Source organism: Piliocolobus tephrosceles, chromosome 17 (assembly GCF_002776525.5).
Source record: "Piliocolobus tephrosceles isolate RC106 chromosome 17, ASM277652v3, whole genome shotgun sequence".
NCBI lineage: Eukaryota > Metazoa > Chordata > Mammalia > Primates > Cercopithecidae > Piliocolobus > Piliocolobus tephrosceles.
Window position 1 is genome coordinate 1,134,269 of NC_045450.1, and position 23,576 is coordinate 1,157,844.

At 44.2% G+C, this 23,576-nt stretch overlaps 1 protein-coding gene across 2 annotated transcripts in view; it reads left to right on the forward strand.

Annotated features, from left to right (window-relative positions):
- Window positions 1-23,576, forward strand: part of MEIOB (meiosis specific with OB-fold) — a 36,446-nt gene extending 12,870 nt beyond the window's left edge. The window contains exons 4-11 of one of the 2 annotated variants that reach the window (XM_026447543.2): window positions 31-162; window positions 2,014-2,086; window positions 4,572-4,767; window positions 8,467-8,567; window positions 9,392-9,444; window positions 9,530-9,625; window positions 15,633-15,734; window positions 23,402-23,575. In XM_026447543.2, the coding sequence (XP_026303328.1) occupies window positions 31-162; window positions 2,014-2,086; window positions 4,572-4,767; window positions 8,467-8,567; window positions 9,392-9,444; window positions 9,530-9,625; window positions 15,633-15,734; window positions 23,402-23,559 (911 nt within the window). In that variant the 3' untranslated portion in view covers window positions 23,560-23,575. Of the gene's footprint in view, window positions 1-30; window positions 163-2,013; window positions 2,087-4,571; window positions 4,768-8,466; window positions 8,568-9,391; window positions 9,445-9,529; window positions 9,626-15,632; window positions 15,735-23,401 lie in introns of both variants that reach the window. The other variant, XM_026447544.2, reaches the window with a different exon arrangement.

A 23,576-nucleotide genomic window follows, 5' to 3' on the forward strand; every position in this document is an offset into this window, starting at 1 on the left:
TGAAAAATAAAAGCATTGGTTTTCCTTTAGATATTGGATCAGAAAGGTACACTTTCAGCTTCACCATTCGGGATTCACCAGCACATTTCATAAATGCAGCTTCCTGGGGCAATGAAGATTACATCAAGTCTCTTTCTGACAGCTTTAGGGTTGGTGACTGTGGTAAGTTGGCATTGATTCTTAAATTCTTTCCATTGTATTATTCCTGTGGTATGTTTATGGTAACTACACTGAAGGAGTTGAAATGAGGCACAGTTCATAATTCTCAAGAACTTTACCAGAAAAAGTCAAGTGTTAATAGTATAATATAGTGGGGCGTAGTGGCTCATACCTATAATCCCAACACTTTGGGAGGCCGAGGTGGGTGGATTGCATGAGTCCAAGAGCTCAAGACTAGCCTGAGCGGTATGGCAAAAGCCCATTTCTACAAAAAATACAAAAAATTAGCTGGGCATGGTGGCGTGGGCCTGTAGTACCAGCTACTAAGGAGGCTGAAGTGAGAGGATGGCTTGAGCCTGGGAGATGGAGGTTGCAGTGAGGCAACATCATGCCTCTGCACTCCAGCCTGGGTCACAGAGTAAGACCCTGTCTCAAAAAAAAAAAAAAAAAAAAAAAAGAAGACTGCAGTGCAAAGCATTCAGAATGTTACTTAAAGCATACAAACATGATCGTTATATTTTTACCAGGTAACCTTACTGTCTGGTTTATTACATATTTCAGTTTGCATCAACTCATATTATTGTTATAATTGGTTATCTTTCTATAGACATATAAAATGGCCACTAAATATATTTTGGTAAAAGTTGACATTTGACCACTGAATAGATTTTGATAAAAACTGATATTTGAATTGTTAATGGGATTTTAAGGAACTTTATTTTTAGTTAAAATACCAAATCTTTTACATCTTCTACTCACCCCAGTATCTCTTTGACAGAACAGCCTCGTATAGTAGAAAGAACAGGAGACTTTGAAAGCACAGTGGTCTAGATTCAAATCCCAGTTCCAACATTTACTTACATTATGGCTTTGAGAAAATTTCTTAATCTTGTTGGGTCTCAACTAGGAACTAATACCTCTTTAGGTTTTTGTAAATATTAAATGAGATAGTATACCTAGTATAAAGTGTGGAACTTAGTCACTCAACAGATAACTTTTATGAGCCCTAGCCTTGTAAAAGGAATAAGGAAGCATGTATACTAGCTCTCCTTCACGATAGAAAAAGAGAAAAGAGTAATGCAGGTAGTGAAAACACTCCTCTTTAATACTGTGGTCTCAAACAGCCCACTCCCCCTATCAGTTATTTAGAACCTGATCATATATTGCCTTGTATTATTAACTTTCAGGACAATGTATGGTATCTCTGTAGTTGAATAATAGGGTCATTGAACACATGGACTATGAAGACAGAAAGCTTCACAAACTTCATAGGGCCCAGTATAGTTATAGACATCCCTTGAATAAATGCTGGAATATTAGTTACATATGGAGATAAATATTTCAATTTTGACATCTCAGTATCAAAATATATTATATCTTGATGGTGGACAAGATGAATGAGGTGAGGAATTTTTATTTGTTTTGTTTTTTTTTTTTTTGAGACGGAGTCTTGCTTTGTCACCCAGGCTGGAGTGCAGTGGCTGGATCTCAGCTCACTGCAAGCTCTGCCTCCCGGGTTCACGCCATTCTCCTGCCTCAGCCTCCCGAGTAGCTCGGACTACAGGCGCCCGCTACCTCGCCCGGCTAGTTTTTTGTATTTTTTTTTTTTTTTAGTAGAGACGGGGTTTCACCGTGTTAGCCAGGATGGTCTCGATCTCCCGACCTCATGATCCGCCCGTCTCGGCCTCCCAAAGTGCTGGGATTACAGGCTTGAGCCACCGTGCCCGGCGAGGTGAGGAATTTTTAAAGCCTAGAGTCAATGATGATTACACATTAAACAGGATGTTATTTAGGATTAGTGTGTTTATCTTGTTACTGTTTTGTAATATCATCATACTTTGCCCTCTGTTTTAGTGATAATTGAAAATCCCCTGATCCAAAGAAAGGAAATAGAAAGAGAAGAAAAATTCAGCCCTGCAACTCCTAGGTAAGCATCTGTCTAGCACAGAGATCAACCTCTGGCACAGAGATTGTGCCAGAATGATCATTACTAATAATGTTCTATCAGATTAGCAGAGATCTTACTAAAAGTGTTCTGTTTCTATTTCGATAAAAATGAGAAGTTTAATTTTCTCTTACAAAATTCATCTTTGATTATGACATAATTTACTTGGATACAGAGTCACATGAAAAATGGCTTTGGTTTAGTACTTTGATTCTCATTCTTAGATTTACTAAAATTTGACTTTGTCATGTTAAAACTGAATGAGAAGAAAAGATCAACTTTGGAAATTACATCTATCTTTTTTCATATCAAGATATCTTTCTCCTCACAGGCTTACCATCTTAGGGCAGGTTCCTTTGAAGCAGAGCTTGAGAGGAGGACTCTTGTGGGAGTGGTTGGTTGAGGGTGAGCTCTCAGGGGAACCCTGCAAGGCTAGGCGGGGAAGAAGGTGAGCAGAGAAGTGGGTTCTCCTGGAGCCTCAGCAGGAACCCAGGAGGGAGCTCTGGAGTGGCAGTGGCCCCTTAGAGTAGTGTCCTGGCTGTAGTCCATCCACTCCCCAAACCCCCAGGGTGGGGCAGGGCATCAGCTCAAAGGCGGGTCTGGCAGTTATGGAGAGAAGGGTGTGGCTGCGCCCCTGTACCAGCCTGTAAAGGGCTCTTGGTGGGCACGGCAGTCTACAGCATTGACGCATCAATTGTGACCCCTTTCCACCTTCTTTTCTGGCCTCATCTTATGCCAGACTCTCAAGCTTCATTTCTCTGTAGCCACAGTGAATTTCTTTACATTTCATGAACACTGTGAACTCATTCTGCACTAAGAACTTTTGTATTTCCTTTTTATTTTTATTTTTACTGAGACAGAGTCTCACTCTGTTGCCCAGGCTGGAGTACAGTGGCGCAATCTCGGCTCACTGTAACCTCCACCTCCTGGGTTCAAACGATTCTCCCGCCTCAGCCTCCCAAGTAGCTGTGATTACAGGTACATGCCACCACACCCAGCTAATTTTTGTATTTTTAGTAGAGGCAGGGTTTCACCATGTTGGCCAGGCTGGTGTCGAACTCCTGACCTCGAGTGATCCGCCTGCTTCGGCCTCCCAAAGTGCTGGGATTACAGGCGTGAGCCACTGCACCCGGCCAAACTTTTGTATTTTCTATTCTCTCTCTGCATAGAACATTCTCCCATCTGTTTGATTATTTGCTGCTTTGGGTTATTGACTCACAGCTTAAATGTCATCTTCTTCAACCTTCCCCATCTACTCTGTTTGTGGTAGCGCTAACGGTCAATTACTGGGATTTTGCCCTGGTTTTTGTCGCCATAACGCAAGTCACTGTCTGAGATTATTTAATTCATTGTTCTTGGGTCTCCCCCTCACATATGTGAACCTCATGGGATCAAAGGTCTTGTCTGCCTTCTTCATCACCTGTATCCCTTGTGCCTAGCATGGGGTCTGGCATATAACAGATTCTCAGTATTCATGGAAGCGATGGATGGATGGTTAGATGGAGAGAGCATTCTTGGTAGAGGGAAGAAACAGGAAACCTCCTGTCTTTTCCAGAACAGTTAATATTAGGTTGAGCCATATGAAACTGCTGATGTTTTACTATTTTTCATCTAGAAATATCAGTTTCGTAATGTAATAGTCTGATACTGCTGGAATGCAGGGCATGGGCAGGAGGAGAAGCTTAAGGTAGAAGCAGAGATACTTCACAGACAGCTTTGCTTTCATACCAAATTATTGCCTTTGTGACTGGTAGCCACAAGACAGTCTTTGAGCTGGGAAACAGCATTTTCATATTTGTGATTTAGGAAGATCACTTTGCTTGTGGAAGATGGACTGTAGGGGAATGAAGCTTAGTTAGGAGAGCAAGGCAGTGGCGTGGGAGAGAAGTGACGAGGTAGGTAAGTGAGGCCGAGCAGTGGGGAGGAGGAGGGGCTGGGTTAGGGGGCTGCTGGCGCACAGAGTCCAAGGGCCATCAGGGACTAGGTGCAGGAGGGAGAGATCCTCATTTCAGGCTCACTGTGCCAGTGTCTTGCGTCTGCCCCATGCAGAGCTCAGCAGGGGTAGGAAAAACACAGTCTCTGACCTGAGGCACTAAGGCAGAACAGCCAAGTCCATAAGGGAGAGAAATAACCAGTCCTTAGGTTTGCATAACCCCTGAAAGTTTCAGAGTGCTTTTATGCTCCTATTTTTTTGGAGAAGGAAATAAGCGCAGAGTCTTGGGCAAGATCGGACAAATGGTATGCTTAGAACTCCAACACGAATCGATTCTCAAAACATTTCCTTAATGAAAGTGCACTGTAAACAAAAAATGTTTTGCCGTATTATTCAGTGTTTCTAAGAGTAAGAAGTATATATTATTAGTATTGTCTAAATTTCAACCAAAAATGTCGTTTAAATGTGAACCTGGAAATATTTTTCTATCCAAAAATCACTTTCATATAACTTTCTTGTGTTTTTGCAATTTAGCCACTGTAAACTATTGCTCAGTGAGAATCACTCAACAGTAAAAGTTTGTTCCAGTTACGAAGTGGACACAAAGTTACTTTCTTTGATACATTTACCTGTTAAACAGTCTCATGATTATTATTCATTGGGTGACATTGTTGCAAATGGACACAGTCTTAATGGGAAGATTATTAACGTGCTGGCAGCTGTGAAGTCGGTAAGTTAAAACCCCAACAAAGCCAAGTGCAATTTGGCAGGGGTGTTGTGGTCACTTGATTTGTGTTTGGGATGGAGTGGTCATGATCAGCTGGGGTAACTTTTCTTCTGTATCTTTGTAGTATGTTGAATTAAGAAAACAGTAATACTTCTCATTAAAGGGAAAGTAGCATTTTATCTGTGGATGAGTAGTAAAATAAAATTGTATTTGAATGCTAAATGCAGTATTCCACTCTGCTCATAAATGATCTGCTAACTATAGGAGAGCTTTTTATACTTTGCTTAAACAAAGATGCAAATGAAAAGGGTAAGCTTATTGACTCGAAAATCTCTGTGATCTTCCTTAAAGGGGTGTAGTTGAATAAGTTAAGTGATTTGTTCTGTGCCTTTGTGCTCAGAGCTGCCCAGAAACCGGAGAGGGAGTGGGAATACACGTTACCCTGTCATAGGGGCACCATGGTCTAATAGGTGGAGTGGGACTGTGCTGGTGAAGTGCAGGAGAGGATGGCACTCCATGGGGCACCACGGGGTGTTCCCTTCTGGTGCATCAGCGTCTGTCTGAATTATTGTAGCAAGTTCTGAGCTCTGTAGTCGGACAGACCAGAGGCATAAGGCAGAGATTGAGATACAGACCTCAACGGTAAAGTTTCACAAAATAAAGTACATGAAAATTAGTCCAGGCACCGTGGCTCACACCTGTGATCCTAGCACTTTGGGAGACCAAGGCAGATGGATCACTTGAGCCCAGGAGTTCAAGACCAGCCTGGGCAACCTCCGTCTCTACAAAAAATACAAAAATTAGCCGGGTGTGATGGCATGTACCTGTATTCTCAGCTGCTTGGGAGGCTGAAGGGGGAGGATCACCTGAGCCTGGGAGGTTGAGGTTGCAGTAAGCCAAAATCATGCCACTGCACTCCAGCCTGGGCAATAGAGGGAGACCCTGTCTCAGAAAAAAAAAAAAAAAAAAGTCTGGCACAGTGGCTCATGCCTGTAATCCTAGCACTTTGGGAGACTGAGGCAGGTGGATCACAAGGTCAGGAGTTCGAGACCAGCCTGGCCAATATGGTGAAACACCATCGCCACTAAAAATACAAAAATTAAGTCCCAGCTACTCGGGAGGCTGAGGCAGGAGAATGGCATGAACCTGGGAAGCGGAGCTTGCAGTGAGCCAAGATCATGCCACTGCACTCTAGCCTGGGCAGCACAGCGAGACTCCATCTCAAAAAAAAAAAAAAAATTAGCTGGGTATGGTGGCAGGTGCCTGCAATCCCAGCTACTTGGGAGACTGAGTCAGGAGAATCACTTGAACCTGGAAGGTGGAGGTTGCAGTGAGCTGAGATTGTGCCGCTGCCCTCCAGCCTGGGTAACAGCGAGACTCCGCCAAAAAAAAAAAAAAAAAAAAAAAAGGAAGAAATTAAAGGGGCAAGAAGGCCAGGCATGGTGGCTCACGCCTGTAATAGAAGCACTTTCGGAGGCCGTGACAGGCGGATCACCTGAGGTCAGAAGTTTGAGACCAGCCTAGCCAACATGGTGAAACCCTGTGTCTACTAAAAATACAAAAATTGGCTGGGTGTGGGCTGGGTGCGGTGGCTCACACTTGTAATCCCGGCACTTTGGGAGGCCGAGGCAGGCGGATCATGATGTCAGAAGATCGAGACCATCCTGGCTAACACGGAGAAACCCCGTCTCTACTAAAAATACAAAAAATTAGCCAGGCGTGGTGGCGGGTGCCTGTAGTCCCAGCTACTCAGGAGGCTAAGGCAGGAGAATGGTGGGAACCCGGGAGACAGAGCTTGCAGTGAGCCGAGATGGCGCCACTGCACTCCAGCCTGGGTGACAGAGCGAGATTCTGGGTCGATAAATAAATAAATAAATAAATAAATAAATAAATAAATAAATAAATAAAGGGGCAAGAGTAATCTTTTAATATACAGGGAGATGATAGTCAAGAGACAAAAACAACAACAACAACAACAAAAACCATTCACACGCTTATGACAGTTCATGTAAGTAAACGTGAATTGCTTGTCATATTAAATGGTGACTGACTGAGAGAATGTGACCCTCTCAGATGGCAGGGCCTTGGCTGTGGAGGCCATGCCTGCTGCCTGGGGAGCATCTGTATACTTTAGGGAGGAGGAATAAGCCCATTATGTGATCATCTTGAAAAACAGGAGAGGTCACTTTGTAGGCAGTTATGTTCAGTCCTATTCAGTTGTTCAAATGAGTGCTCAATTGTTTGCGATTTCACCAAGTTATAGACAGTGCTATTACATTTATAATGAAGTAAGAATTGTCTACAACCCTGAGTAAATACAGTAGGGTAAGCAGGAAACTGTGGCAGCTTTCCCACACCCTCAGTGAGTCTGGCACCTTTCATGTGTCACGTCACTTCTTCTCATGCCTTTTGTCTCCACTTTGGCTTTCAGCCCTCTTACATTTCCTTTTCTTCACACTTTTTTTTTTTTTGGCAGGGGGATGGAGTCTCACTCTGTCACCCAGGCTGGAGTGCAGTGGCGTGATCTTGGCTCACTGCAACCTCTGCCTTCCAGGTTCAAGCAATTCTCCTGCCTCAGCCTCTCGAGTAGCCAGGACTAAAGGCATGCACCACAACGCCTGGCTAATTTTGTATTTTTAGTAGAGACAAGGTTTCACCATACTGGCCAGGCTAGTCTTGAACTCCTGACCTTTGTGATCCACCCACCTCGGCCCCCCAAAGTGCTGGGATTACAGGCATGAGCCACCACGCCTGGCCACTCTTCACACTTTCATTTAACCTGCTGTTTCTTCCTCTCATCTCCACTGTCTTTTCACTTTAAAACTCCTTTTAATACAGTGTTCTTCATCTCCCCAACCCCAGATGTTAGGCTGACCTCTCAGCCTCTGGCTGTCCTTTCTAGGTCCCTTTCTCTGGGCACCACAGATGCAGTGGTGGCAGTGGTGGGGGGCGGCCAGTGACTGTCCATGCTGGACCTGCTGCTGTGCAGCTCTCAGAGGCGCCTGCCGTTCCCACATAAGAAGCTACTGGGTGGAGAGAAGGGTCCTAGGTTCAACTCTCTTTTTTTTTTTTTTTACTTGCTTTAATGGGTGAGAGCATCTCCACTTCTTTGATCATCTCACCCCACAATGGACAGAATTGGAAAGTGTCAAAGTTTCCTTTGTATCCCGCATGGTAGTTCCGGGGAGAAGGCAGAGGACGTATCCTTTATTTGTTTGTTTCCTGTGGACACTTTTTATACCACAGATATTCTATATTTGATGTTTGCTAAGAAGATGGTGATACTGACCCCAGAGAGGCTGAGTCCATTCGGTCACATGAACTCATGCTGGGTTCCACACTGAGCCATGGGGACACACACGTGCTGGAAACACACCCTGCCCTTGAGGAGTCCACGTAGATGCCCCAGGGGGGCCTGCCATGGAGCCTTGTTATGACATGTTATAAAGACTTTCAGTATGTACTTCAAGCACCTGTCCCCTTGTGTCTCTTCAAAGTGTTGTGTGACTTACAACTTTAGCTACGTACATGTAGTTTAGAGATAGAAGATGCTTTAAAATAATCAACTATATATTACTGGTTTTTGCTATTTTAATATTTCTTATTTGGTGTTTAAAAGGTGAACATTGAGAATTTTCATCAATAAATACTTAAATACTTCTACATACAGGTGAAGAGTAATGATTTCTTTCCATTTCTAAGGTTGGAGAGCCAAAATACTTTACAACTTCAGACCGGAGAAAAGGCCAGAGGTGTGAAGTTAGACTCTATGATGAAACAGAGTCTTCTTTTGCAATGACATGGTAACCACCGACGTCTGTTCCAAATTGTGAAATCCCTGTTGTTATCACCAGGACATTTTCATTTTATCCAAGATATGATGGACTTCATATCAAGAGAGGATAATGATAGGAGATGAATGATATTTTAAAAAATAAACCTCACTCCTGAATGTTGAGTTGTTATGGACAGCACCTTAAAATGAGGTCTTTAGATGGCATGGAACTTGCTTAGGAGGACTCCACTGTGACTAGTTTTATTGTTAAATTCTGTTTTATAACAAATGGTGTTTTACTACGTCCCATGGAACAAGCCAGACTTTCCCTCTGTGCTTCCTGGAAGGTATCCTGGAGCAGGGCAGGGCACAGGGCATGTGGGCCAGGGCGGGGACTGCACCCTGAAGCATTGCCAGGTACAACAAGGCATTGTCTAGACCTGTGATGCCTGGGTACCAAAGGAGATGATTTGAAAAATGCTTTCAACCCATCAAGGCCCTGAGCCTTGATATCCACTGGGGAACACTTAACTTCAGGGTCTGAAAGTGTGACTTTAAAGTCTTTAGGCTTTAAGTTCTAACTAGCCTGGAGTGATTAAGTGTTAGAAAAATAAAGAATTGGCAGAGCAGAGTATTACTAGAGCAGAGTGTGTGTTGAAGGAATGTTCTCTCATGGAGATGTTAAATTCTCCCTGGGAGGAAGCTGGTATCCTTAAGACCAGGAGGTCTTTGACCACCTTGGGGATGGCTGACCCCAGCCACTGAAGCTTTCTTTTACTGTTGTAAATAATGTGTCACTATCAGTTTTTTCTAGTGTATTCAATTTGTATTACTTCTTTTTAAACAATGCAGTTGGGATAATGAATCCATTCTACTTGCACAGAGCTGGATACCACGAGAAACAGGTATCATCATTAAATGATTGTGTCTAATATTTGTAATTTTATATCCCCCCATGTAATAATTGTAAATGGCTTTTTTCCCAAACAGTAATATTTGTCTCAGATGTAAGAATAAGTTTTGACAAATTTCGGAACTGCATGACAGCAACTGTAATCTCAAAAACCATTATTACAACTAATCCAGGTAAAAAACTTTGTGAAATTTTTTATCCCTTTGGAAATGACTGAACACATTTCAATATTTGTACAGTATATTTAAGAATGAAAATTCAACCTGGATTTAATTCAAATTAGAAGTAAAAATTGCTTTATATAACTTTTTTAAAAACTTAAAATGAACTTTGATATCTTTACTAAAGAAATGTGAGGCTGGATGTAGTGGCTCATGCTTGTAATCCCAGCACTTTGGGAGATTGAGACGGGTGGATCACCTGAGGTCAGGAGTTCGAGACCAGTCTGGTCAACATGGTGAAACCCAGTCTCTACTAAAAATATAAAAATTAGCTGAGCTTGGTGGTGGGCACCTGTAATCCCAGCTACTCAGGAGGCTGAGGCAGGAGAATCGCTTGAACCCAGGAAGCAGAAGTTGCAGTGAGCTGAAATCGTGCCATTGTACTGTAGCCTGGGCCACAAGAGCAAGACTCTGTCTTAAAAAAAAAAAACAACAAAAAAGTCTGGTGCAGTGGCTCACGCCTGTAATCCTGGCACTTTGGGAGGCCAAGGTGGGCCAATCATGAGGTCAAGAGATTGAGACCATCCTGGCCAACATGGTGAAACCCTGTCTCTACTAAAAATATAAAAATTAGGTGGGCGGGTGGCGCGTGCCTGTAGTCCCAGCTACTCGGGAAGCTGAGGCGGGAGAATCACTTCAACCTGGGAGGTGGAGATTACAGTGAGCCGAGATGGTGCCACTGCACTCCAGCCTGGCAACAGAGCTAAACTCTGTCTCAAAAAAAAAAAAAAAAAAGTGAAAAACCAGATTAATTTTTAAAGTATAATTCATTGTGATGATCTTTGAGAGATCAATTTTGTTGCTCAGATGCTAAATTATTGACTAATAGGTAAATTCAGTTTTGCTGCATTCAAATAACTTTTACTGCTAGGACATTGATAACACACATGCACACATGCGCACCCACACACAGTACTCTGTGTAGTATCATTAGCTCATAACTGCACATTAAATGCCCAGATGATCCCCTGGAGTTGTTGTTAAAGGAGTTACAGTTTACTACAGCATAAAATCAAGGGAGCCAGACTGGGGAGATGAGGCATTAGTGCCTGTGAGCATTCCCAGGGTGCTTTATAGTGCAGACGTAACCATCAACCCAGAACTGCCAAAGAAATGGAGTAATCAATCCTTCGCCATCTCGGCAAGCTATGAGTAGAGTATGTAGTGTATCATTTAAAACATAAGCTCACTCCGCTGGTCTGTGACAAAGCATCAGCAGTGACAGAGTTGTAAAGCAATGTGTGCTTTTGACCAAACCATTATCAGCATTTTTAAAAGATAGAATTATATGAGGAATGGTGTCAAATAATGAAGACTCTGGTTTTTATATGAGTACTCTGAACCTTGCACATCCAACACATGGAGGTTGTCTCCTTGAAGGCAGCACCATGGGAGATGATGTGCATGCCCCAAATTGCTCTTCACTGAACTCATTTACTGTGCACGTGCTGTGTGCTGGGTGCTGTTCTGGGGTGCAATGACAAAATGGACAAATATTTCTACCCTCATGGAGTTTACACTCCAGCAGGGAGAGACAGAGAATAAATAATGAAGATAATATGTCCATGAATTATGAAATATTTAAGGAGAACAGGTGGAACAGAGTCAGGAGGACCTAGAGAGCCACAGCATGTGTGATTTTCCACAAGGCACGCTGCATGGGAGAGTGACGTTTGAGCAAAGACTTGATAAGGAAGCTAAAGGGTTAACCAAGGGAAACACCGAGGGGCTGGTGTGGCTGGAGCCCAGGAGTTGAAGGCCAGCAGGAGCTGTTCTGAGAAGAGATGGGGCACCCATGAAGAAGGCCTCAGAGGCTGTTAGAGTGCGCTGGCTTCTACTCTGGATGGGGTAGCAGGTTGGGGTTTGGAGCAGAGCAGTGACAGCATCTGACTCAGCTCTGAGAGGTTTGCTCTGACGGCTTTGTTTCTAAATTGATGGTGACACACGATAGTCTATTATTAACACTTAGGACAATAGTGGGACACTCTTCAATTTTTTCTTTCCTGGAGGGAGGTACTATGTCTGGTTTATTTATTTTTAATTAATTAATTAATTAATTTATTTATTTATTTTTTGAGGTGGAGTCTCACTCTGTCGCCCAGGCTGGAGTGCAGTGGCGTGATCTCGGCTGACTGCAAGCTCCGCCACCTGGGTTCGTGCCATTCTCCTGCCTCAGCCTCTTGAGTAGCCAGGACTACAGGTGCCCGCCACCACGCCCGGCTAATTTTTTGTATTTTTAGTAGAGATGGGGTTTCACTGTGTTAGCCAGGATGGTCTCAATCTCCTGACCTTGTGATCCGCCTACCTCGGCCTTCCAGAGTGCTGGGATTACAGGCGTGAGCCTCCGCACCCTGGGTTTGCTATTAGAAATAACCTATTAATAAAAATAGTTTATTTCATATATATATATATATTTTTTTTTAAATGAAATGGAGTCTCGCTCTGTCCCCCAGGCTGAAGTGCGGTGGCACAATCTTGGCTCACTGCAGCCTCCACCTCCTGGGTTCAAGGGATTCTCCTGTTCCAGCCTCCCGGGTTGCCCAGGTGCCTGCTACCATGCCCGGCTAATTTTTTATGTTTTTAGTAGAGACAGGGTTTCACCATGTTGGCCAGGCTGGCCTTGAACTCCTGGGCTCCAGTGATCCACCGGCCTTGGCCTCCCAAATTGCTGGGATTACAGGCACGAGCCACCACGCCTGACCTATTATTCGTACATTTAGTAATACCAGTGATAGTAAAATCTTCATCCTCTAAGGGTAAATTTGAGCTGGAAAAGTTTTTAAAAGACAGATTTGTCTGATGGAAAAGATGATCAACCTTGACTGTACAATGATATAAAAAACTCAAGATCTAATTAATGAGACAGGTATTTTAGGATGTTGTGCATTTGGCTCTGATTACAGATTCAAAGAAAAAAATGTCACAGTATTTTGAGCAGTAACCAACATCATTAGAAAAAATGCCTTCTTAAGGAGACGCATTTTTAAAATTTATTATTTATTGGTTAACTTTTTAATTGACAAAAAATTGAATACATTTATTTTATACAATATGTTGTTTTGAAATATGTATACATTGCAGAATGGCTAAATCAAGCTAATTAACATATATACTAATTCACATACTTTTTTTCTGTGGTGAGAACACTTAAAATTTGTTCTCTCAGTACTTTTCAAGAATGTAGGCCGGGTGCGGTGGCTCAAGCCTGTAATCCCAGCACTTTGGGAGGCCGAGACGGGCGGATCACGAGGTCAGGAGATCGAGACCATCCCGGCCAACACGGTGAAACCCCGTTTCTACTAAAAAATACAAAAAACTAGCCGGGCGAGGTGGCGGGCGCCTGTAGTCCCAGCTACTCCGGAGGCTGAGGCGGAAGAATGGCGTAAACCCGGGAGGCGGAGCTTGCAGTGAGCTGAGATCCGGCCACTGCACTCCCGCGGGGACAAAAGGGCGAGACCCCGTAAAAAAAAAAAAAAAAGAAAAAAAAAAAAGAATGTAATATGTTGTTATTAACCATAGCTACCATGTTGTACAGCAGATCTAGATTTCTTGGATTTATTCTGTCAAGGAAACAAATTTAAAGGAGAATACTCGCAAGGATGCATGAATTTGTGTGCTTGTTTATATAAGCTTTACTTTATGTTTTAAATTTTACTTTAAGTTCTGGGATCCATGTGCGGAACATGCAGGTTTGTTACATAGGTCTACATGTGCCATGGTGGTTTGCTGCACCCATCAACCTGTCATCTAGGTTTTTGTTTTTTTTGTTTGAGATGGAGTCTCACTCTGTCACTGGGCTGGAGTGCAGTTGTGTGATCTTGGCTCACTGCAACCTCCGCCTCCTGGGTTCAGGTGATTCCCCTCCCTGAGCCTCCTGAGTAGCTGGGACTACAGGCGTGTGCCACCACGCCTGGCTCATTTTTTGTATTTTAGTAGAGACGGGGTTTCACCATGTTGGCCAGGATGGTCTTGATCTCCTGACCTCGTGATCTGCCCACCTCGGCCTCCCAAAGCGCTGGGATTACAGGCGTGAACCGCCACGCCCAGCCCGTCATCTAGGTTTTAAGCCCTGCATGCATTAGCTATTTGTGCTGATGCTGTCCCTCCCCTCACCCCCCATTCCCCGACTGGCCCCAGTGTGTGTTGTTCCCCTCCCTGTGTCCTTGTTATCTCCGTGTTCAGCTCTCACTTATGAGTGAGAACATGTGGTGGTTGGTTTTCTGTTCCTGTGTTAGTTTGCTGAGAATGATAGTTTTCAGCTTTATCCGTGTCTCTGCAAAGGATATGATCTCATTCCTTTTTATGGTTGCATTGTATTCCATGGTGTATATGTACCACATTTTCTTTATCCAGTCTACCATTGATGGGCATTTGAGCTGGTTCCATGTCTTTGCTATTGTAAATAGTTATATCAGTTTTACTTTTAATTTCCTGGGCTACACCTGCCTTATAGAAATTAAGAAGCCCTAAATGGCTTGTGTTCATCCTCACCAGGACGTCGAGATTCCCTTGTTTCTTTCTCTGCCCTGAGGGTGCTTATCAGCTAGGGAGGGCACAGTTCCTGCCTTTCTCTGACAGTCAGGATAACCCTATTGTCAGTGAGAACCTGCAGTGCTGGTACCCACCCATCCCTGCCAGTCCCCATCACAGGAAGCTCGTTGGCTGGATTTCTGTGGTCTCGCTCCAGCAGATGCTCCCATCTGAAGCACAGCAATTCATGGTGCACATCTCTCCAAGTTAATGGAGTTCTACATTCATTCATTCGCTCATGACCTTATCAATATTTTTTAATGCCTTTTGCTTGCCAACAATTGAGATAATACAAATTTCTGGAACAAGGAAGGAGATGAGTGGCTGGTCAGATGGATGTGAGGACAGTCATCATGTGGGACACCGCATGCCAGCAAGGATTTGACAGCCCAGTTCTGAGAAAGAACAGGTAGACTTGTATTGTGGGAGCAAGGAGCAAGAAATGCCCACATCTTCCCAGGGGAGTTAGGAAAGTACCGGCATTGTCAGGACAATTTGTAGAATATTCAGAGGGGCCTGGGGTAATTAACAGTCATGTGCCAGAGGCTGGGCCTGGGGTCCAAGGGCATCATGGGGGAGCGCTTTCCAAACTCCCGTTCCTGCCTTCTGGCACAGTACCCCCGACTCCTGCACACTCATCCCAACGTGGGGAGCAATGCTTTTTATAGAGCCTGTTTTATATATTTCAATTGCCTTTTGAAAACCTTTTTTTTCTGAGTAAAGAAATACATATAAAATTCAGAAAAAATATATAAAAACATAAACAAGGAAAACAAAGATCACCTACAATCCCACTGTCTAGAGAGAATCATTTTTTCATATATATTCTTCCAGATAATTTTGCATTTATATATGTAGTTTTTTTTTTTTTTTTAGACGGAGTATTGCTCTGTTTCCCAGGCTGGAGTGCAGTGGTGCTCTCTCGACTCACTGCAAGCTCCACCTCCCGGGTTCACGCCATTCTCCTGCCTCAGCCTCCCAACTAGCTGGGACTACAGGTGCCCACCACCATGCCTGGCTAATGTTTTTGTATTTTTAGTAGAGACGGGGTTTCACTGTGTTAGCCAGGATGGCCTCCATCTCCTGACCTCATGATCCGCCTGCGTCGGCCTCCCAAAGTGCTGGGATTACAGGCGTGAGCCACTGTGCCAGTCCCCTTATATATGTAAATTTTTTAATTAAAAGGGTATTGAACCACACAGGTTAGTAAGCTGCTCTTTTCACTAACATCTGTTTTAGATGTAATGTGGTGTACATCTCTCCATGTGAACAGAATTCTATATCAGATTATTAATGGCCACATAATATTCTGTTTGATTGTATTCTTACATGTCTTCACTTTTTACTATTAAAATGATTTTGGATGATTTAAATGTGATATAAAAGTTAATCAGTTTACTTTTCACTTACTATGTATTTTCAATTTAAGAGACACCAGAAGCTAACATTCTACTGAATTTTATACGAGAAAATAAAGAAACAAATGTTTTGGATGACGAAATTGAAAGTTATTTCAAAGAATCCATAAATTGTAAGTGACCCTTTAAATATATTTGTATTTTTTTTAAAGGCCGAAATTGGGATTGTAAAGATTTGTTTGACGTGGTAAAAGACCAGATTCCTATTCTGTAACTACTATATTTCAACTTTTCTTTTTTTTTTTTTTCTTCTTTTTGAGATGGAGTCTCGCTCTGTTGCCCAGGCTGGAGTGCAGTGGCGCGATCTCGGCTCACTGCAGGCTCTTCCTCCCAGGTTAATGCCTTTCTCCTGCCTCAGCGTCCCGAGTAGCTGGGACTACGGGCACCCGCCACCATGCCTGGCTAATTTTTTTGTATTTTTAGCAGAGACGGGGTTTCACCTTGTTAGCCAGATGGTCTGGATCTCCTGACCTTGTGATCCACCCGCCTCGGCCTCCCAAAGTGTTGGGATTACAGGCATGAGTGAGCCACTGCGCCCAGCCTATTTCAACTTTTCTAAAGGTAGTTTAAAATAGTGGGCATCTTTTTCTTTTTCTTTTTTTTTTTTTGAGACGGAGTCTTGCTCTGTCGCCCAGGCTGGAGTGCAGTGGCCACATCTCAGCTCACCGCAAGCTCCGCCTCCCGGGTTTACGCCATTCTCCTGCCTCAGCCTCCCGAGTAGGTGGGCCTACAGGCGCCCGCCACCTCGCCCGGCTAGTTTTTTGTATTTTTTTTTAGTAGAGACGGGGTTTCACCGTGTTAGCCAGGATGGTCTTGATCTCCTGACCTCGTGATCCGCCCGTCTCGGCCTCCCAGAGTGCTGGGATTACAGGCTTGAGCCACCGCGCCTGGCCGTGGGCATCTTTTTCTTTTCTTTCTTTCTTTTTTTTTTTTTTTTTTTTTTTGAGACAGAGTCTTGCTCTGTCACCCAAGCTGGAGTGCAGTGGCTGGATCTCAGCTCACTGCAAGCTCCGCCTCCCGGGTTCACACCATTCTCCTGCCTCAGCCTTCTGAGTAGCTGGGACTACAGGCGCCCGCCACCTCGCCCGGCTAGTTTTTTGTACTTTTTAGTAGAGACGGGGTTTCACCGTGTTAGCCAGGATGGTCTCGATCTCCTGACCTGGTGATCCGCCCGCCTCGGCCTCCCAAAGTGCTGGGATTACAGGCTTGAGCCACCGCGCCCAGCCTTCTTTTTTTTTTTTTTTTGAAACAGAGTCTTGTTGGAGTGCAGTTGTGTCATCATGGCTCACTGCAGCCTAGTCCTCCCAGGCTCAATCCATCTTCCTGCCTCAGCCTCTCCAAGTATCTGTGACTACATGTGCACACCACTGCACCTAGCTAATTTCTTTCTTTTTTTTTTTTTTGAGACGGAGTCTCACTCTGTCATCTGGGCTGGAGTACAGTGGCATGGTATTGGCTCACTGCAACCTCCACCTCCCGGGTTCAAGCAATTCTTCTGCCTCAGCCTTCACAGTGGCTGGGACTACAGACTTGTGCCACCACACCCTAATTTTTTTTTTTTTTTTGAGACGAACTCTCACTCTGTCACCCAGCCTGGAGTGCAGTGGTGTGATCTTGGCTCATTGCAAGCTCTGCCTCCCAGGTTCACGCCGTTCTCCTGCCTCAGCCTCCCGAGTAACTGGGACTACAGGGGCCCACCACCATGCCCGGCTAATTTTTTTTGTATTTTTTAGTAGAGACGGAGTTTTACCATGTTAGCCAGGATGATCTTGATCTCCTGACGTTGTGATCTGCCTGTCTCAGCCTCCCAAAGTGCTGGGATTACAGGTGTGAGCCACTGTGCCCGACCGTTTTTGTATTTTTTTTTTTTTTTTTTTTGAGACGGAGTCTCGCTCTTGCCCAGGCTGGAGTGCAGTGGCCAGATCTCAGCTCACTGCAAGCCCCGCCTCCCGGGTTTACGCCATTCTCCTGCCTCAGCCTCCTGAGTAGCTGGGACTACAGGCGCCCGCCACCTCGCCCGGCTAGTTTTTTGTTTGTATTTTTTAGTAGAGACGGCGTTTCACTGTGTTAGCCAGGATGGTCTTGATCTCCTGACCTCGTGATCCGCCTGTCTCGGCCTCCCAAAGTGCTGGGATTATAGGCTTGAGCCACCGCGTTCGGCCCATTTTTTGTATTTTTAGTAGACACGGGGTTTCACCATATTGGTCAGGATGGTCTTGAGCGCTTGACCTCGTGATCCACCCACCTTGGCCTCCTAAAGTGTTGGGATTACAGGCATGAGCCACCGTGCCCAGCCTAATTTTTGTATTTTTTGTAGAGATGGGGTTTTGCAGTGTTGCTCAGGCTGGTCTCAAACTGCTGGGCTCAAGTGATCCACTGGTCTCAGCCTCCCGAAGTGCTAGGATTACAGGCATGTGCCACCATGCCCTCCTGAGCATCTTATATGTTATATACCTTTTGCCTATCTGATGGGAGCTTATGACCCTCTCCCCAGAGCAGTGCTTGTACCCATGTGTGGATTTGCATAAACTGTCATGTTCCTGGACCCCAAATCCATGAAGCCTAGGTTAAGGCTCTTCTTTTAAAAGGATTCTGCTGGCCGGGTGCAGTGGCTCATTCCTGTAATCCCAACACTTTGGGAGGCCGAGGTGGGCAGATCACTTGAGGTTAGGAGTTTAAGACCAGCCCAGTCAACATGGTGAAATGCCATCTCTACTAAAAATACAAAAATTAGCCAGGTGTGGTGGTATGTGCCTATAGTCCCAGCTACTAGGGAGCCTGAGGCAAGAGGATTACTTCAACCAGGGAGGCAGACGTTGTAGGGAGTTGAGATCACACCACTGCACTCCAGACTGGGCAACAGAGTGAGACTCTCTCCAAAAAAAGAAAAAAGGATTCTGCTTATTGCTATTGCTGGCTTATGCCAGACATGCATGCCGGAGGGACCAGAAGGAACAGAGGGAAGTTTTAGATCACTCCCTGAAGGCGTGTTCTGTAACATAGTCCTTACTTAGTTATCGTAGATGATGCCTAATTCACCTGAAGAGAGTAACAATGGAATTTAGCATGAAATAATGTATTCTGCAAGCCACATTACGTTGTGTGGAAAAGGAACTTTGTTATTGCTTTTTGTGGAGGATATTTAATGTGTTTCATATCAGTAGCGGTCACTGATAGAAAAAGGTACTACTGGATCAAAATTTATCATCTTTTTGCCTACAAGAAGGGACAAGCCATAGGTGAGACTCCACCTCTACAAAAATTAAAAAAAGAAATAGCTGGGCATGGTGGCATGTGCCTGTGATCTCAGCTACTCAGGAGGCTGAGATAGGAGGATTGCTTGAGCCCTGGAGATAGAGACTGCAGTGAGCTGTGTTCATGCCACTGCACTGCAGCCTGGGTGACAGAGCAAGACCCTGTCTCGAAAAATAATAATAAAATAAAGCCATGATTGTTACTTTGGAAACATTTTTTTTAAATGTTGGATCATTTGTAGATAATGCCATTTCAGGAAACTTGAGAGAGCACAGAGGCGTTCAGCGAGCTGTGAGGTAAACTTGATAAAGTGTATTTCAGTCCCTGCCCTGCCATGCAACCCTAAAACAGGGACAGGAATGACAGTGTCTACAACTATTTTTAGGCTACTCAAGGGCAGCCTGATTTATTTGGGAATTTTTTTTTTCTGATCAGTAAGTTACATTAAAGTAATCACAAGTAGTTCCTTCTTTCTCTTTCTTTCTTTCTTTTGTCTTTATTTCTTTCTCCCCTCCTCTCCCCTCCCCTCTTCTCTTCTCTTTTCTTTTTTCAGGGTCTCAAACTCCTGACCTCAAGGAATCCTTCTGCCTCAGCCTCCTGAAGGATTACATGTGTGAGCCACCTTGCTCGGCCCAAATATAGGCCTTGTTTGTTTGTTTGTTTTTTGAGGAGTCTTGCTCTGTCACCCAGGCTGGGGTGCAGTGGTGTGAGCTTAGCTCACTGCAACCTCCGCCTCCTGGGTTCAAGCAATTCTCCTGTCTCAGCCCCCCAAGTAGATGGGATTACAGGTGTGCACCACCACACCTGGCTAATTTTTATATTTTTAGTAGACACGGGGTTTCACAATGTTGGCCAGGCTGGTCTTGAACTCCTAACCTCAGGTGATCTACCCACCTCAGCCTCCCACAGTGGGGGGATTACAGGCGTGAGCCACAGTGCCCGGCCCAAAAATAGCTTTTTTTCTTTTTTTGAGATGGAGTCTTGCTATGTCACCGAGGCTGGAGTGCAGTGGCGCAATCTCGGCTCACTGCAGCCTCTGCCTCCTGGGTTCCAGTGATTCTCCTGCCTCAGCCTCCTGGGTAGCTGGGATTACAAGTACACGCCACCACGCCCTGCTAATTTTTGTATTTTTAGTAGAGATAGGGTTTCACCATGTTGGCCAGCTGATCTCGAACTCCTGACTTCAGGTGATCCGCCTGACTAGGCCTCCCAAGGTGCTGGGATTACAGGCATGAACCACCGCCCCTGGCCTAAAAATAGTTTTTAAGCATCCCTTTTTCTTTTATTTTACTGTGGGAACTTTGATAGTTAAATTTACTCAGATTTATAAAAGCAAAAACTAATTTTTTGTGTTCTTGGTAGAAACTGGGTTTCACCATGTTGTTCAGGCTGGTCTCAAACTCCTGAGCTCAAGCAATTTGCCCGCCTCGGCCTCCCAAAGTGCTGGGATTACAGGCGTGAGCTACCGTGCCTGGCCTTTTTTATCTTTTAAAATGCTCATTACTCCCATGAAAACCTTATAGGTAGAAATTGATTAAATATTTCAGAGTAAAACTATAATCATGTTTTCTTTAGAGCTTTTATATTTTTATTAAAAATTAAAATGCTCAAAATTTTAAAAGTAGGCCAGGCACAGTGGCTCACACCTGTAATCCTAGCACTTTGAGAGGCTGAGGTGGGTGGATCATTTGAGCCCAGGAGTTCATAAGACCAGCCTGGCCAACATGGCAAAACCCCGTCTCTACTAAAAACACAAAAATTAGCCGTGCATCACATGATGTGCCTGTAATCCCAGCTACTCGGCAGGCTGAGGCAGGAGAATCTCTTGAACCTGGGAGGCGGAGGTTGCAGTGAGCTGAGATCCAGCCTGGGTGACAGAGCGAAGCTACACTCTAGCCTGGGTGTCAGAGCAAGACTGTATCTCAAAAAATAGAAGAAACACAATACCGAATGCTTGGCTGGGCGTGGTGGCTCACGCCTATAATCACAGCACTTTGGGAGACCCAGGTGGAGGGATCACTTGAGGTCAGGAATTTGAGACCAGCTTGGCCAACCTGGTGAAACCCCGTCTCTACTAAAAATACAATAAATGAGCCAGACGTGGTGGGGGAACCTATAATTCCAGCTACTCGGGAGGCTGAGGCAGGAGAATCGCTTGAACCCGGGAGGCAGAGGTTGCAGTGAGCCGAGATCACGCCACTGCACTCCAGCCTGGGCCACACAGCGAGACTCCGTCTTAAAAAAAATAAGAGAGATACATAATACAGAATGCAAGCAACAGCCCCAAATAAACAGTTACTTGGTTAACATCTTTTAATGTATCTTTTTGTGCATATATACTAATAGAAGGATAAAGACATAAAAATATTATAGATAAATAGATACACATTACCATCTTTTTATTGAAGAAAATTAAATTTCATGTACTACAAAGCAACAAAGGAAACCAATGAAGTGCTGAAGGAACCGGATAACTTCTGATAAAAGTTTTCTAACCCAAGTAATATTTGTTCCTGGAAGATTCTTCTAAGATAAAGAAAAATAAAAATGAATTATAGGTTATTATTTTTAGTTCTGTAAAGTTTATTTTTGTTGTTGCTTCACATCTTCACTAATGTTTTTGTTATTAGTCTTTTAAATGTTAGGTGTTTAGTGGAATTCTCTTGGTTTTTTTTGTTTGTTTGTTCATTTGTTTTTGAGATGGAGTCTGGCTCTGTCACCCAGGCTGGAGTGCAATGCCGCCATCTTGGCTGAGTGCAACCTCCGCCTCCCGGGTTCAAGCGATTCTCCTTCCTCAGCCTCCCACGTAGCTGGGATTACAGGCACACACTGCTATGCCCAGCTAATTTTTTATTTTTAGTAGAGAGAGGGTTTTGCTATGTTGGCCAGGCTGGTCTCGAACTTCTGACCTCAAGCGATCCACCAGTCTCAACTTCCCAAAGTGTTGGAATTACAGGCGTGAACCACCGCATCCAGCCTACTCTTGTTTAATTTGTATTTTCCTGATGATTATTGAGACCAGTACGTGTATTGGCCATTTTGATAACTTCTTTTGTGATGTACTTTTATTTATTAATTATTTTATTTTATTTTTTGAGATGGAGTCTTGCTTTGTCGCCCAGGCTGTAGTGCAGTGGCACGATCTCAGCGCACTGCAAGCTCCGTCTCCCAGGTTCACGCCATTCTCCTGCCTCAGCCTCCTGAGTAGCTGGAACTGCAGGCACCAGCCACCACGCCTGGCTAATTCTTTGTATTTTTTTTTTTTTTTTTTTTTTTTTGAGACGGAGTTTCGCTGTCGCCCAGGCTGGAGTGCAGTGGCCGGATCTCAGCTCACTGCAAGCTCCGTCTCCCGGGTTTACGCCATTCTCCTGCCTCAGCCTCCCGAGTAGCTGGGACTACAGGTGCCCACCACCTCGCCCGGCTAGTTTTTTGTATTTTTTAGTAGAGACAGGGTTTCACCGTGTTAGCCAGGATGGTCTCGATCTCCTGACCTCGTGATCCACCCGTCTCGGCCTCCCAAAGTGCTGGGATTACAGGCTTGAGCCACCGCGCCCGGCCAATTCTTTGTATTTTTTAGTAGAGATGGGGTTTCACCATGTTAGCCAGTATGGTCTTGATCTCCTGACCTCGTGATCCGCCCGCCTCGGCCTCCCAAAGTGCTGGGATTACAGGTGTGAGCCACTGCGCCCGGCTGTGATGTACTTTTTAAAGTCTCTTCCCTATTTAAAAAATTGAGTCACTGTTGCTGGGCGTGGTGGCTCACACCTGTAATCCCAGACAGTGCCACTGAACTCCAACCTGGGCAATGAACGAGACTCCGTATCAAAAAAAAAAAAAAAAAAAAAAAAGAAAAAATTGAATCACTGTCTTTTTTTTTTTGAGAAGGAGTTTGTCTCTCATTGCCCAGGCTGGAGTGCAATGGCGCAATCTCGGCTCACCACAACCTCCGCCTCCCGGATTCAAGAGATTCTCCTGCCTCACCCTCCTGAGTAGGTGGGATTACAGGCATGCACCACCACGCCCAGCTTTTTTTTTTTTTTTTTTTTTTAGTAGAGACAGGGTTTTTCCATGTTGGTCAGGCTGCTCTTGAACTCCCAAGCTCAGGTGATCTGTCCGCCTCGGTCTCCCAAAGTGCTGGGATTACAGGCATGAGCCACCGTGCCCAGCCAAGTCACTGTCTTTTTCTAACTGATATTTACAAATTCTTTAGACAATTCTGGATGAGTCCTTTATCTCATTGTAGACTGCTAGCATCTCCTATTCTGTGTCTTGCCTTTTTGCTTTTTTAATGGTGTCTTTTGATAAACAGAAATTCTTCATTTTAATGAAGACTAATTTCATTTCCTTTTTTTCTTATGTTTTGCTTTTATGTACATTTATGGAATCAGTGTTTATATACCCAACATAGTAATTTTTCTGTTACTTAAGCTACTGCATGTTCTCATTTGTCATAGCTTTCCATTCAGATGTAATCCTTTATTTTATAAGAATATATACAGACTGTAATACTTCTTTCTATTTTTAGTAAGTACAATAGTTGATGTCTATACAGTTGAACAATTAAAGGGAAAAGCTTTGAAGAATGAAGGAAAAGCTGATCCTTCCTATGGCATCCTTTATGCCTACATTTCCACACTCAACATTGATGATGAAACTACAAAAGTAGTTCGAAACAGATGGTAAGGATCCATGTCACTTTT